General features: G+C 43.9%; 1 protein-coding gene across 1 annotated transcript in view; it reads left to right on the top strand.

The window, feature by feature from the left end:
- The window catches only part of LAMB4 (laminin subunit beta 4), a 44,942-nt gene that overhangs the window by 14,058 nt on the left and 15,059 nt on the right, over nt 1–15,825 (top strand). Inside the window, 14 exon segments of the mRNA XM_032200508.1 lie at nt 339–518; nt 1,197–1,306; nt 2,296–2,375; nt 3,487–3,637; nt 4,434–4,565; nt 5,595–5,780; nt 7,026–7,147; nt 7,629–7,749; nt 8,719–8,896; nt 10,083–10,226; nt 10,480–10,711; nt 11,987–12,144; nt 14,034–14,258; nt 15,288–15,508. Of these exon segments, the coding sequence (XP_032056399.1) occupies nt 339–518; nt 1,197–1,306; nt 2,296–2,375; nt 3,487–3,637; nt 4,434–4,565; nt 5,595–5,780; nt 7,026–7,147; nt 7,629–7,749; nt 8,719–8,896; nt 10,083–10,226; nt 10,480–10,711; nt 11,987–12,144; nt 14,034–14,258; nt 15,288–15,508 (2,240 nt within the window).

Raw genomic sequence — 15,825 nt, 5'->3', positions numbered from 1 at the left:
ACATCCTCGAGAGTACAGGGCCTGCTCCTCCCCACGTGCTCTGGACAGGGTATGGAGCAGGTGAGTGACACCTATTACTACCTAAAGCAAAAGATAAACTTCTACCAAAATGAAGACTGGAACTTTCCTCCAGAGAAAAAGTAGATCTTGGAAACCCTCTTGAAATACTTCTTGGTGTGGCTGTGCATTAACTGTGAAGCATCCAACACAGCAGACATGGACGATCATCTCTAATCTTTACAAGAACACTGAATTTTTGACAGCCTGGAATTCTCTAATTACATTTTCATGCCTCTATCTAAATATGCCTTTTTATGTCTCTTTGCCCCTGCCTGCAGCCTGCAGCTGTGACCCAGAAGGCACGCTGCACAACGGCGTGTGCGAAAGCCGCACGGATCCTGCTCTGGGGACGGTGGCAGGTCGGTGCCCGTGCAAGGAGAACGTGGAGGGCGTCCGCTGCGACCGCTGCAGGGCAAACCACTACGGGCTGAGTGGCAGTGACCCCCTGGGCTGCCAGCGTATGTAGAGCACTGCTTTTGTTCTTCTTGCCAAAGCATTTCAAAGGGATGAAGGTATTTGAATGTACAGATGCACATGCTAACACACAGACGCTGTCCTCATTACAAAATACTCAGTTGCTGACTGTAATTTTATGTCAAGGACATGTCCCTGGTAAAGCATGTGGGAAAAGCAAGGGTTATCAGGACAGAAAATACATGAAATCACTTGCAGAACACGTAGTATTTTATAATAGATCGGGCTGTTGTTAATAGAAAGATCATTAAATATGCATTTTAATTGGGAAGGGAGGTTAAAACACATGGAAACTGTTTTTTTTTGTACAAAAATCAGCACAAGAGTCATTCCTCTGAGCAAGGGTTGTTGGCAAATACATCCCACCCCTACTCAGGCATGCTGTGGGTTTGCAAGCCCATTGTGCCCAGCACATGGTCCTCAGCCACATGGAAGGACTGTGCAGTACAGATCAGCCTGCAGGAACACATGGCAAACCACCACATCAAGCTGCTGCTGGCTCTCCCCTGAGGGTCCCCACCGAGGAAGCTGCAGGGTGTCAGGACATGTCCACCCAGAGGATGGAGACTGCCTGTCGTGCTGCTGCCACATCTAAAGCCAATGCCAGTCCTGCTGTGATCACCGGAGCCAGCAGAGCTAACCAGACATTTCTCTCCCTGCAGCCTGCAGCTGTGATGCCTTTGGCACTTTGCCTTTCTCCATATGCGACCCTACCACCGGCGAGTGCCTCTGCCAGCAGTTCGCCACAGGCCGACGCTGTGAGAAATGCGTTGTACGTACCCAAAGAGTTTTGTTGATGCTGGCTCTCCTTGCATGTGGTTGTAGAAGTCTCCTCTCCCATCCCCTGCCATCCTGTGGGCTCCAGGGTGGCATTTCATCAAAGGAGGAAATGGTATCTGTTCTGTGCATGAGACGTCATTTCTTGTGTAGTGACACTATTTGGGGAATATGAAGTCCATCTGGTTTTACCAAGGGAGTGCCTCCACCCTGGCATGGGACAGCTTGGGGGTTTGCCCTTGGTGATGTCTCCATTGTCTTCACTCTGTGTTCATGGACTGGGATCGTGCCCACAGATGAGGGAAACGGCAGGAGCTGAGTCCCTGAAAGTGTCCTTCATTCAAAGCCTGAAACTATCCTGAGATTCATTCAAAGCCTTTCCTTAACAGACTCTGGATGGGAAAATGTGTCCTCTCTGCAGTAGGCTGTGAACTGCTGCTACCCTGACCTGCAGGGGAGGATGGGGAAGCTGTGGATTTAGCTGCTCTCAAAATATTTGTAGCCAGTATCCTCACAAAAAAAAAAAAAAACAAAACGATATCATAGTCTTTTTTCCTGTATAAGGGAACAGTCATTGCCAAAAAAAGTAAACAATTAGATTTACTTGAAATTAATTTTATGGTGATACACTTCCATTTTGTGTGGACACATTTGTTTCTTCTCTTTTACCTCATCCAAACATTTGTGCAATCAAATTGGACTAGGAGCAACACTCAGAAAGGAAAGGAAATGCAAGGTCAAATCTTCAGACCATCTCTGCTGTTTCCAGAACAACTTGCCTGCACAAATGCATAAATATCTGGCCCTTCTTGCAGTGTCTGAGCACCCATGCAGTCTGGTAGAAGAAGCAATCTCACATGGCCAAGCACAGGCAGGCATCTCAGGAATGGTCCAGAGCATCAGTCATCCAAGTGAATAAATTATGTTGCTGTAAATAATTGCCATTTATATATATATATATGTTTCACTTTCTTTTTATCTCAGGTGGGATACTGGGGTCTTGGCAAGAACTTGTATGGCTGTTCTCCATGTGACTGTGACATTGGCGGATCCCAGAATAACTTGTGAGTTAATGTTCTTCATCAAGATTGGTCCTATTTTTAATTTTTACAAGCTCTTGGGCTAGACTTCCTAATTAGGTTAACAGAGTCTCAGTGCAAGTGGAAAAACAGTCTGTCAACATAATTTAATCACATATGAAGAGTATAAAGTCATTGGGATCATGGAGATTTGGTTGTGACTTTAAGTGGGATTTACCTTTTACCTTCAAAGCCAGGATCAGCTAGAGTAAAGACTAGTTTAATATAAAATACAAACTGTAGAGTTTGAGAGAAACAGAGGCCCTAATTTCAGTAGAAATTAGTAGTTATGGGTGACATTTTTAACTTAGCTTCCTATACATTCTTCAAAGCTTCAAAAGCTATAAATATATATATATATATATATAATATATATATGTTTTGTTTGTTTGTTTGGTTGGTTGGTTGTTTTTGTTTTTTTTCCTAAAGCACTGCCTTGTACTCAAAATATATCAATTTAAAGGCCAGTTTTGTTTCAGTTGGGCTGCTCCAGTCTGTCAGGCAGGGGTCTTAACTGTTAGACTTCAGACACATCCTTCTCAGACATCCTTCAGACATCCTTCTCAGACTTCAGACACAGAAGCACATAGCCCAATACCATGCATAGTCAGCAGCTCCTCGGCATGTTTGGCATGTACTTGTCAGTAAGTTAATCAGAGCTAGTGATCATTTAACGTGTTAAGGAAGAGTGCAAATATATGAAAACTACCGTATCACTCAAACCAAAGGTCCTTCTGACCTCATGTCGTGTTTCTAAAAATGCGTGAGAGATGCATACGAAAAGATACTGCAATAGATATAGAAACAGATATGAGAAATGGATGCAGGAATAGATGGGAATAGAGGCTCAGGGAAGAAAGGGATCTGTGCTCCTGGTTATAGGCTGGATGGAGAAAGACAAGGCATGTCATGTCTCCTAAGTGAGGAAAATGAAGCACTAAATAAATACGGCATTGGAAAGAGGAAACAGAGAGGGTTGTTGGTGGAAATCCTCTTCCACAATGGAAGTGGATTAAATAACTCACAATGGAAGAAATGAAACAGAGCTTAAGCAAGGGTGGAGCTGAGCAGCTCTCTTTACCAAACTCTTGCCCAGGTGCTCACCAGAGGACGGTCAGTGCCAGTGCCTTCCCAACATCGTGAGCCGCCAGTGTAACGAGCCAGCCCCAGGATACTTCTTTTTACCCCTGGATTATTACATTTATGAAGCTGAGCATGCAACGTCCCTTTCTGGCTCTGCACCCTTGGTATGTACCTGGATTTTTGGGTGTCACATGGAGAATGCGTCCATATGGTGGTTGATACCAAGCAAGTCCCTTGACCATCCTTAGGACATTCTTGTCTTCCATGTCTCCCATAACTGTGGCTGTTACCCAGGGACAGTCACTACAAATTAATCAAATTAATTTGATTATTTAAATTAGAAGAAAATGACTGAATTGCCAACAGCTTGAGGAGAAGCTGTCACTAATTGTGATACTTCTGGAAAGCTCTAACAAGGGAAGAAACAAATCCCTCTCTGCGTCATTGGACTCATTACTGCTGCCCTGTATAAAGGTACTGATGGTAGCCCTAAAGAATTTGGCATTAATTCCACAACATTTTTAGAATTATTTTTTTCGCCTCAAAACTGGGGTAGCTGTTCCCCATGCAAAGTACAAGTCTTGCCTTGCTGGAATGTGTCCCTTCCGCTGCCTACATTTTTAATAATGTTTTTTAATTTGATGTGTTGTCCAGAAGTTATGGAGAAGGAATAATAATAAAAATGTTTATTTTCAGGTCACATCCACAAATATTTAGCTATAATCACAGCCAGTAATCATCCTACAGTCCAATAATTAAATGGAAAACAGATGTCTGCGACAAAGCTAATTTTAAGAGTGAGGGAAAAAGGTTTCCAGCAGTTGCTGGGCTGTATTTCAGGGTTTCACCCAGCAGAGAACACAGCTCATTTTAAAACTGTGTTTTCCATTTAGTTGCTTACCAATCCTTCACAACTGTTGAGACAGTGATACCTCCTCTCTCTTTACTTCTACCTGATAGGTTAAACCAACTGCTCTTCCAAGGTGTGACGTCTACTTCCAGAAGCAAGGATATGAGTTCACGATTGAAAATGGAAAGATTGTGTTAAACAGGAGCAAAAAACGAAGTGTAAGAAAAACTGGACTTGGGCAGGTAAATAGGTGCTTTGGTATTTAAGGAAAAATTACAACAAATACTAAATTTAATCTTGCAACAGGGAGAGAAAATGTCCGAGCATGAGGAATTCACAGTCCTAAACATTAGAATTCTGACACAAGTGACATCAGTTTTTTTGATACAATTTAGCTCTATTTTTTATAATTCCCACAGACAGGTTTGTTTTGCTATGTTCAGTGCCACTGTAGGCTTGGGTTCAATGAATTGTTTAGAAGGAAAGAGCCTCAAGAATGGTAAAATCCCCTCCACCACCACGTTTTTATTGTGTTTTGTTTGCAAGACATCTACAACATCTAAGTGTATCTAGATGTTAACATGGTACCTTCTGTATGTAAATTCTCCATCATGGCAAGTCAGCTTAGTCATTTTAAGTACTGATATTTATTCATTCAGCTTATAATGAAAAGTCCAGTCATGTACAAAATCAAGTGTAATCTGTTTAAGGTTTGCAGTGTGAATGCCTGGAGGTGCCAAATATACAGAGATGGATGGATTATTCTAGTCCTTCTCATTGCTGTTGTAGCAAAGCGATAGGAAACTTTTCTCTACCTGTGACCATAAACACCCTACATGTGGGAGAGTTCTTAGCATGCAGATTATAGAATCACAGAATCATTGAGGTTGGAAAAGCCCTCCAAGATCATCTGGTCCAACCACCCCCTGCCACCAATGCCAGCACTAACCTGTGTCCCCAAGCACCACGTCCAACCTCTCCTTGAGCACCCCCAGGGACAGTGACTCCATCACCTCCCTGGGCAAACCGTCCCAGTGCCTGACTGCTCTTTCTGAGCAGAAATGGCTCCTCATTGCCAACCTGAACCTCCCCTGGTGCAACTTGAGGCCATTCCCTCTGGTCCTATTGCTAGTTCAAGAGTGTGTTCAGAAAAGAGGCTGATCAGTGGCTGAAATAAATAAATAATATGGCAAAAAGCATCTCCTTTCCTTTTTTTCTGAGTTTGCCTGTTTTTAATTTGCAACGTTGAAAACATCAATGTGTCTTTGCAGGATGCCATTCAGCTGGGACAGGGCTCGGCTGTGGCAGTGGTTTTCAGGCAGCCCAGTGCTGGCCGGACCGTCACGTGGACAGGAGCTGGCTTTGCCCGTGTCCTCAGTGGAGCTGGGCTGAGATTTGCCATCAACAATATTCCCTTCGCTATGGACTTTGATATCGTGGTCCGTTATGAGCCTGAGGTATTCGTGATGACTTATGTGTCTTGTGATGTGATAGATGCAGGGTCTGTTTTGCCAATAATAGGCAACTCCTCCTGCTCTTTATTTCTAAAATGAAAATTGTTTGCCTGTTCATCCTTAACAACAGAGAAACATGCACTATACTGATTCCCTTAACTCCTTGCACTCATATTAAAAAATTTTAAAAAAGTGTTTTCTAAGTATCAGACAAATTTTCATCTTCTGGAGCTCCTCATTTGCTATCTTTGCTTGTACTGCACTTTTGTTCATGGGTCAGACACCTGCAAAATGCCAGCTCCTTCTGGATGGGCATCTTATATTTCTATCTGAGATTTTCTGGGCAGGAGAATGTGTACAGGCAGGAGTGAGCTGATCTGTGCATATGTACAAGGTATTTATCCAGGACCTTTATAGGCATCCAGCTTCCCAGTTGCTCCAGCCGGGCTCTGAGATGTGTGAAAACTGTTGGATATTAACCAAAATCATAGAATCATAGAATCATTAAGGCTGGAAAAGACCTTCAAGATCATCTGTTCTTATTTTATGTCTGGACAAAATTTCTCAGTGATGAAGATATGTCTAGGGAAACCCATTAACTCAAATCTGGTTAAATCCAAGTCCATAGCCATGTGTTCAAAGACACATGCAAGTGTTTTATCCATACCAGTTATACATACATGCTTTGTTCCTTCCCTTCCCAGCTCCCTGGGACTGTCCCACCACTCAAGATACTCCTTCTGTCTATTGTATTCTGCTCTTTTCCTGTCATTCTGAGGCAAACAAAACTCCCATTGACTTAAAACATGAGAATAATTTCACAGTGGGCTCGTTTGACGTTTCTTTTTCCTTCTAAGGACTGGGTGAAACAGCTGAATCTGTAAGACTTGTGTAACAAAGTCATTTATGTTTATTATTCCTTATTAGATGTGAGGGGAGGCACACAGTGAAGGATATCTGTGGGACAACACAGTGCTGAGAAAGGAAACAACTCCAATGGCTTTAACAGAGCTGTTTCCATTTGCACCAGCTGAAGTCCCATTTCCGCTACTGCTATTCAATTAGCCATTGCAAATACAATCCTTTTTTCACCAATAACCTTATTTTAAATCCTATAAAGAACAAAGGGGAAACCTGCTTTGTCCCTGCTATTTGCAACCACTCAGTTGGCTTTCACAAACCATGGCAGGGAGAAAGAGGGTTTGTCAGGTATGAAAAGTGATCATAATTCTTGTCTTTTGTTTATAGACCTTAGAAGACTGGCTAGCAAGTGTCGCCGTTCAGCCCACTGGGGCTTTGTCAAGTCAACGCTGCAGAACCCAGGGCTTTTCACAGGAGCCACATGCGTTGGCTCTCCCAGCTGCAAAGAGGTCCAGCTATTCCTCTCCTTTCACTGTAGATTTCCTGTGTACAAATCCTTCGCTGAACCACTGCAGGACGTTAAATCTGTGGGAAAGCGGGGATATTGGAAACACATGTGTGGCCTTTCCTGTTGCTGCTGTACCACTGCACCAGGCAGGCCGAAGGAGGGCAGGAAGAAGCAGATGCTCCAGTCTGGCAATGGCTCGCCAGAGCTGGGAGAGCAGCCTTGGGTCCTGCTGGGGCTAATTGCTTTGGCAGAGATCCAGCTGAAGCTATTTCCATACAGGAAGGAAATACTGACCTAAAGACACTGCTGTAGCCTATTCTCAAAACCAGGTTTTCAGTTTGCACCTGTGTGAAGAACAGAGAGGAGCTGGGAGGGCATGGAGAGCTCACAGCATCCCGGCAACTTGCCCTGTCCTGCTCTGGTGAGGGAACGAGCAGAGAACTATGCTCTGTCCATAACTGTGCTTTGTTTCTGCTAAACAGGATTGCCCTTCTGCAAACTCCAGTCTGCCTGGAGCCAGGAACAGAGTATTCTGTGGACGTGTATTTCTCTCAGCCCTCTGCCTCTGGCCCAAAGGCTAAGTCGTTCATCTTGATTGACTCTGTAAGTAATGCTGTCATAATTCCCTCTGGACTGGATTTATACCACTTTGAAATGTGTTTGTTTGTTTGTTTTTAACATAAACTCATCCAAATATGTTTAAATCATTTATGGTGTGTTTTATCGGAAACCCAGGGAAACTTGCTCAATTACCTCCATTGGCACTCTTTCCATGCTTATATATGGAAAGACGGGATTGCATCATTTACCATTTTTATGGAGCAATGTTATAATAGCTCATCAAATCATACATGTTGTGTGTGTTAATAGCCAGAGTGTGTACCTCTAGAGGTTGCTCATTTATTATGAGCACATTCCGCATATGCTGACAAGGTGGCGTGGTTAGGGACACACATTTTTCAATTCTTCATTCACCTATTTTTTTTTTTTTTAGTCTATATAATATAACTGAACCTAATTAAAAAATCATGGGGATTTCGAGATGGGTCCTGTCACTGGAGAAGTAAAATTAGTTCTGTGTTGTCCTGGGAATTATGTCCAGACATTTCCCATGTTTTCACCAAGGCAGAAACTGGGTGTTAGTTTTGGGTCTTTCTCTTGATAAAAATATTTGAAAATTCATTCCTCTAATTACTTCTGTAGAACCAGAGCTGACAAAGGCTGGCCATACTTGGACATACAGCCTCCAGATTATTTTTTCCCTATCTCAGTAACACAAGTAAAAATTTTGGCCTGCTTTTGGAGTCGTAAACATGGTACCTCTTAGCAGCAAAAACAGTTCTGAGCATATATCTGAGGTCTTATTATAATCTGACTTTTTTGTACACAGTCTCTTTTATTTGAAGAACGTGAGGAATGTCTGGACCTTCTGAATAAATGTGAATTTAGATTTAGAAATCCAGTGCTCCAGGCCCCTGTCCTTACCATGCGCACCACAGTCAGGGAATGTGGGAAATTCTGTTTTTCACTATATCTAAGCAAAAATATTTTCTTTTCCTCTTTACGCCACAGCTTGGACTTATTCCCAGAATCAGCTCTGTGGAAAACTTATGCAGTAAGAAGGATTTAGATGACTACCAAAAGTATCGCTGCATTGAAATTGCAGCAGAAGTTGGACCTCACATCCTGCCCGAGGCATGCTCACGGCTGATCGCCAGCATGTCTGCCCGCATTCACCACGGCGCCGTTGGTAAGGGGCAACCTGCACAGACACCTGCTGTGGTCAGTTGCTGTTTTTCCCTTGAGTTCATTGGGCATGTTGACTGGAGAGCTTTCAGTCCATGGTGGTGTAGGTAAGTGAAGCTGATCGGTATGGGCATGCAGGATACATCCCATTGGACCCCGAGCATGCTGCAAACATCTGTGGGTGGCATGGCTCTGGAATAGCCATGGATCTTGAAGCCCATCACATGTTGAGCTTGGTGGAGCAGCAGATGGAGCAGTGCTTATGTGCTTTCTGAAGAGCATTGCAATCAGAAGCAGCTTTACCAGATGCCCAAAGCAGTAACTTGGCTAATTTTTGCTACCAGAAAATAACAGGGGAGTTGTTAAGCCCTCTCTACAGATCCTGCAAGACAGCTGGATGCCCTGGTGGAGCTCCAGGCCTGATGCACACAAGTTGATGTGCTGAAACAAGTTCTCCAAGAAAACCTCAGCGGTGTCCCATTGAGAGTGCAGTGGCAGGTGGACTTTGAAGCCCCTGGCAGTATTCTGGCCCCACTGCAGGAACAGCTGCTGGGCTCTTTGGTTCAGGGAACTTCTTTGATGTTGGGCACAGAGTGACAGAGCTTCTCTGCACTTCCATTGACAGGAGTTGTTTGTCTGGATACCTTCGGTGTTCACACCCCCTGTGGAGTTAGCTTTGATCCTTGCCAAGACCTATCAGCATCTCCTTAGTTTGTGCTGTCTTTAGAAGAACAGATGCATCACTCACACATCATGCCATGTGGCCATGGCCACACAGCTACAATCTTCTCCTCAATTAAATTTGGGCTGCACTGATTCTGTGTAAACCTTCCAGTACAGCTCCCCATAGTGATGGGACTCTCACTTTGGCTTTCTAGCACTGGCATCCGAGCATCCTGGACACACATCTTCTGTGAGTTAGCAGACCACCTTTGTTCAGCAGGACAGTCCAAGCTGTCCACAAAGTAGCAGACAATGCACGGGTTCAGGCTAAGTGCTGCTTGCAGGCCGTGTCCAGTGCTGCAGCTAGAGCATGGCTGTAGGTGGTTAGTGAATCCCTGATGAGAGGTCATCAAGCTCTTCCCTTCCTGTCCTTATGTGCAAAAACTGCAAGTTTATGAGAACGGTCACACCCCTTTGTGTTTTTTTTTCTTAACCAAGCCTGGTTTGATTTTCTTTCCCACTGGCAGCATGCAAGTGCAATCCCCAAGGGTCGCTGAACGCCAGCTGCAGCAGGCTGGGGGGGCAGTGTCACTGCAAAGCCAACGTCGTGGGACGCTGCTGCGACACCTGTGCTGCAGGCAGCTACGGCTTTGGCTTCCACGGCTGCTACCGTGAGTACTTAACAGCCAGTCCAACACCAGTCCCAGCACCAGTATCATCACTAGTAACAGTATTGTGCCCTCCATGGACATCACATCCTTGTAGAGCTTTGAAGCCACTGATATGCATGACGTGATAAAAAAATTATTTCCACGTATAACAAATTTGCCGTCCCCATTGCTCATCCTGTCTCTGAGCAATCTCAGTGATGGGTGGGTTGGTGGGGACATGCTGATGACACAGCTTCTCTTTGGTGTTTTCCAGCATGCGAGTGCCACCCACAAGGCTCGGTGAGCTCGCTGTGCGACCAGGTGACGGGGCAGTGCGCCTGCCGCCAGGACGTCGATGGGCAGCGCTGCAGCCGGTGCCTGCCTGGGTATTTTGGGTTTCCCCACTGCCGCCCATGCCCGTGTAATGGCTATGCAGAGCTTTGCGATGCGGTGACCGGAGACTGCCTCAACTGCAGCAGGTTTACGGCTGGAAGCCACTGTGAAAGGTAAGGTGATGGGCGGCACTGCACCACTCACCCCAAAAGCAGCTCTCTGAATTGCATATTTCTCTGAAACATGCCCTATTTGCTGGCTTGTATCATTTCCATATGACCAGCAAATGACTTCACCCACGTGTTTCCATCTCTGCTAAAAACAGTGCTCCTTTTTTTCATTTATATCCTTGCAGAATTATCAGAGGGTTCAGCATGGATGTCAGAATTAAATTTGTTGGCTGGCTAGTTTGGTTTGGCTGGATTGTGCCTTATCATTCCCTTTTAAGAGGATTTCCCCATGAAGCCTGTTGAGCTTCTCTTGCGATGCATTTGGACAATGCGTCCCTTCACTATTGTGGTTGTAGATGTCAAATAGATTAAAAATGGGAGACTGAAACACTTGTTGCCCTGCACCTCCACAGGAGCTCCATTACCCAGGTCAGGGATAATAGGAAAGCCAAAACTTTTAAACTGGCTTGTATAAATATACAGAATTGTGTTTCCATTTGCCATAGTAAAGCAGATTAAAGACCGAGGATGCTTCAGAAGTGGCTCCATTGCCTGCCTGTCCGGGTAATGCCACAGCTGCCAGCATCTTGAAGCAGCCATCACCCCAGGTTTGCAGAATGTTTCAGACAGAGCATTTCTACATGTATGTCACGCCTGAAATATGCAATATTCCCTGAGTGCTCTGAATGAATATTTGCTCTTTCACCCATGCTGGGACTTTCTAATGTCATGTCAATCACTCCTTGTGTGTACATATGGCAAAATACATGTGAGAGAGGAATACACATAGTCAGAGCTGGATATGCAGAATTTTTCTGTGATTTTACAGAATCACAGAATGGTTGATTCTGTAACCTAAATGATAGTGTGTATATGACATATCACACATGTTCTGCACATACAGCTAAAAGCTACCATGCAAAATTCTGCATATCCAGCTCTTATTACATGTATTCCCCTCTCTCTTGTATTTTGCCATATACACACACAAAGAGTTAAAATTATTTCAGAGTAGGTGCAAGTTTTCAGGATTATTCCTTGAAAAGAAAACAATTTTTTTATTTTTGTTTTTGTTTTCTCCAGATCTTCAGAATGCAGCTCTGATTTTACATTTTAGACCAAGTTTGAAGCTGCATACACGTGCACCAACTAATGGGGATAGCATTACAATGGCCTGGAATCCTAAATTAATTATAGATATATATAAATTGATTCACAAGCCAGGACTGAAAGAAGCATTTGACAATTCCTGCTGCTTTGTGTTGACTGCTTTGACAGGTGCATGGATGGCTATTATGGAAACCCCCTGAACAGAGAACCCTGCCGCCCGTGCATGTGCCCAGGGGCACCTACAAGCAAGAGTTTTTTTGCACGTTCCTGTTACCAGGACTCCCAGACTGCAGAATTAGTCTGCAACTGTCTCGAGGGATATTCAGGTAACAAGCAAAATAAAGACTGGTTTTGATTATATTAAAACTGATGTAAAACAAAAATGATGATCCTCTGCCCACCCTCTATTCAGAAATGACAAGTGAAATAATGGTAAAATAGGTAAGAAAAGTTAATGCCCAACTTTACTGAACTTCAGTGAGAATATCCCAAAAGTGGGATTTGTGCAGTTAGTATTCAAAAAAGGGATTCATTTATTCATATTCAGTGAAGTGATTCATTAATCTAATGTCACTCGCTGGAAACCTCCCCCTTTCCTGGGGTACCTGGTGGAGGGAACTCCAGTTGCTCATCACCTCTGAGAAACAAGCATTGGAAGCCCACATCAGAAAGATCAGGGCACCAAAAAGGAAGTGTTTCAGTGTTTGAATGGCCACTGCACTGGAGAAAGAGCCATTCTCAGCTATCTCAAATCTTTGCAGCAAACTGATGTCTCTCTTCCAGAGATACCATTGACTTAGCTTGAATTTCTGCAGGGAAAAACTGAAGTTATTTCCCTTCCCTTGGGCATTACAAAGATTTCCAGCAATGGAGCCAATGCTAAACCAATGCTGTTATATTTATTTAGGCCATGTTCCTTTATAAGTGAAGAGCAGTTTTGTCCAAGGAATCATTGTAGGGCCAAAATGATCCCTGTTGGTACTTACCCAGAGGATTGCTGTCCTTGGAAACAACTGATATCCTCAGTTCAGGACTTTCTTCCTCTTGCTCCTTCCTGGCAAGGTTCTTGTTCACCTCTGGGGCACCAGGTTCACTGTCCTTGAGACTGGGAAAGGCTCTGGTCCTGGGGACAGTGGTGAAGGAGCAAAGAGCATTTAGCCAAGGATGAGCTCGTGGACAAGGTCCCAGTGACACCAGCCTGCCCAGAAAGGCTTATGAGATGCAGAGTGGTAGCACCTTGATTGGGGGGTGGTGGTAAAGCTTTGGCATGGATGCAGACAGAACTGCAATGCCAGAAAGCAAGGACAGAATGTCCCAGAGCTCCTCTGACCTCCTGGAGATCCTCTGTTAGAGAAGGGAAGGCAGGTCTGGTGGGCTCTGCGTCACTCCAGAATAGGGCACATCCCACCTTCCTGTTACATTGGGGTGAAGGCACCAGGGAAAATCCTGCAAAATGGCCTAACTCCAACTACAGTTTTGTTCTCTACAACTTTCCAAGGAGGAGAAGTGGAGACAGAGGTGCTCATCTGTTTTCCCTCCTGTAAAGCAGCATTGGGGGAGGTTCAGACTAGACATTAGGAAATCCTTCTTTACTGAGAGGGTGGTTAGACACTGCAATGGGCTTCCTGGAGAGGTGGTTGACGCCCCATGCCTGTCCGTGTTTAACAGTCACTTGGATAGCGCTCTTAATGATAGGTTTTAACTTTGGGTCAGCCGCAAAGTAGTCTTAGAGTTGGCCTTGATTGTCTTTGTAAGTGTCTTCAAACTAAAACCTCTTCTCTTCTCTTCTCTTCTCTTCTCTTCTCTTCTCTTCTCTTCTCTTCTCTTCTCTTCTCTTCTCTTCTCTTCTCTTCTCTTCTCTTCTCTTCTCTTCTCTTCTCTTCTCTTCTCTTCTCTTCTCTTCTCTTCTCTTCTCTTCTCTTCTCTTCTCTTCTCTTCTCTTCTCTTCTCTTCTCTTCTCTTCTCTTCTCTTCTCTTCTCTTCTCTTCTCTTCTCTTCTCTTCTCTCTTCTGTGTGAGAGGGATGTGTTTCCAACAGACTGCCGTATGGGAGATATAATTTTAATGGATCACAGGATTAAAAGGCACCAGTCTCAAACCAATGGGTATCTTTCATTCAAAATCTGAATTCGAACAGGCAGCCTTTTATTGTTACAAATCACATGACTCTATTGAATTCTTACCAGCCAGCACATCTTTACCTTTCTCTCTAACAGGCCGGCAGTGTGATGAGTGTCCTAGTGGGTTCTACAAAAACCCAGGAAGCCCCACAGAGGGCTGTGCACCATGCCCCTGCAACAACAACATTGACATGACCGACCCAGAGTCCTGTAACAGAGTCACCGGGGAATGCATCAAGTGTTTGCACAACACCCACGGAGCACACTGCCAGTTCTGCAAACCCGGTTATTTTGGCTCAGCCCTTGCTCAGGACTGCCAAAGTAAGTGAACAACAGCACTGCAATTGCATGTTATCATTGAGAAAAGATTGAAACAAATTAGGCTATAGGGAGAAGTTAGCCCTTAGGGGGATGATAAAACTAAAGCAGGCAAATGGAGCAGTATATGAGAGTCCTGAATAAATTTCTACCCAGTGATATGTATAACTGCTAATATGGTATCTATTAAATTCTATGTTTGTCATCCAAGTCTCTCTAAATCTTATACGGAATACCACTCCTAGGAAATGACTATTTGTGAACTGAAATCAGTATTAGCTGTCAGAAAAATAAATGTGCATTCTTCCCATTCAGGAAGGAATCAAAATTAAAGGAATCAAAGATAATCAAGAGCAATGCTGAGTTAGCCAGATGATCTCTTGCTGAGCTCCCTGCCTTCCCAGTTGTTTTGATGATATTATTAGAAATAGAGACTGTTCAGGCAGTTTAATAGACTGCATGAGGACACTGTCAATAACTCAGCATTTTGAAAGGAAAGGAAAGAGTGTAAGAACATGCAGGTTTCTTCACAAACATGCAGTTTCTTCACAAAGTTTCTCAAAGACCATTTTCACAAATGTGGCTGATTGAGGGTCTAATTTCTACAGGCCAGAAAAACATAAGTATTTTCAAGAAGCTCTTTTTTTTCTGGGATTCTCTGAAATATAGTACAAACCAATTCCTCATTTATTCTTGAAAGATGTCACCCAGAAATGGTTTAGCAAGAACTTTTGGCTCCTCAAAAGGAAGGCTTCTTATGTTACTCAGCTTGCCATTAAATGGGAGTTCCCACACTGTCCAGTGCCTACTGTAAATCAGTTTTGCCTTATCCAACATATTTAATATTTCAATATAATAAGATTCAAAATTCACTACACCTTCATTTTTATGCCTGTATTAAAAGTAGTAAAAGCTCCCAGTAAGTTTGTTCAAAGTCATGTTTCAAGGCCAAGCTGTGCTTTATGTACAATTCTGATTTCCCATCAGCTATAGCAGCATCTGCTGTAGTAATTGTCCTTTTTTTTCTTTCAGTCTGCACATGCAATCTCACAGGTGTCCTCCCTGCCATGTGCCCAGGGAGGGACGCAGCCTGCCTGTGTGACCCAGCCACTGGTGCTTGCCCCTGCCTGCCCAACGTGGTGGGCATGATGTGCAACCAGTGTGCGCCTGGCTACTGGGACCTGGCTAGCGGAAAGGGATGTCAGCTCTGCGACTGTGAACCGAAAAACACCCAAAGCAACCAGTGCAACCAGGCAAGGAAATTACTCTGCTCTCTAGGAACTGAGATGGTGACATTTTGGCCTGGCACGGTTGGGACCTGCCCCTATGAGAATGTTTTTCTGTCTTGCACCCTGAAAACAACGAGTCTTTGGAAATTTGCAGTTGTTGCAACCAGGCTTGAAGTCATTACATCAAACGTTCTATTCTGATATTGTGACTTCACTTGCAAGCAATTTCTCTTTGCTTGTGTGTTTCTTTGCAAAGTGGATTGTAGAAGTAGAAGAGAAAATGATACATAGGAAAAAATGCCTCATAAACATACGTACAGGGAAAGAGGAAGTCCAGGCTT

This window comes from Aythya fuligula, chromosome 1 (assembly GCF_009819795.1).
Source record: "Aythya fuligula isolate bAytFul2 chromosome 1, bAytFul2.pri, whole genome shotgun sequence".
In the NCBI taxonomy this organism is placed as follows: Eukaryota; Metazoa; Chordata; class Aves; order Anseriformes; family Anatidae; genus Aythya; species Aythya fuligula.
This window is presented reverse-complemented; position numbering and strand designations above follow the sequence as displayed.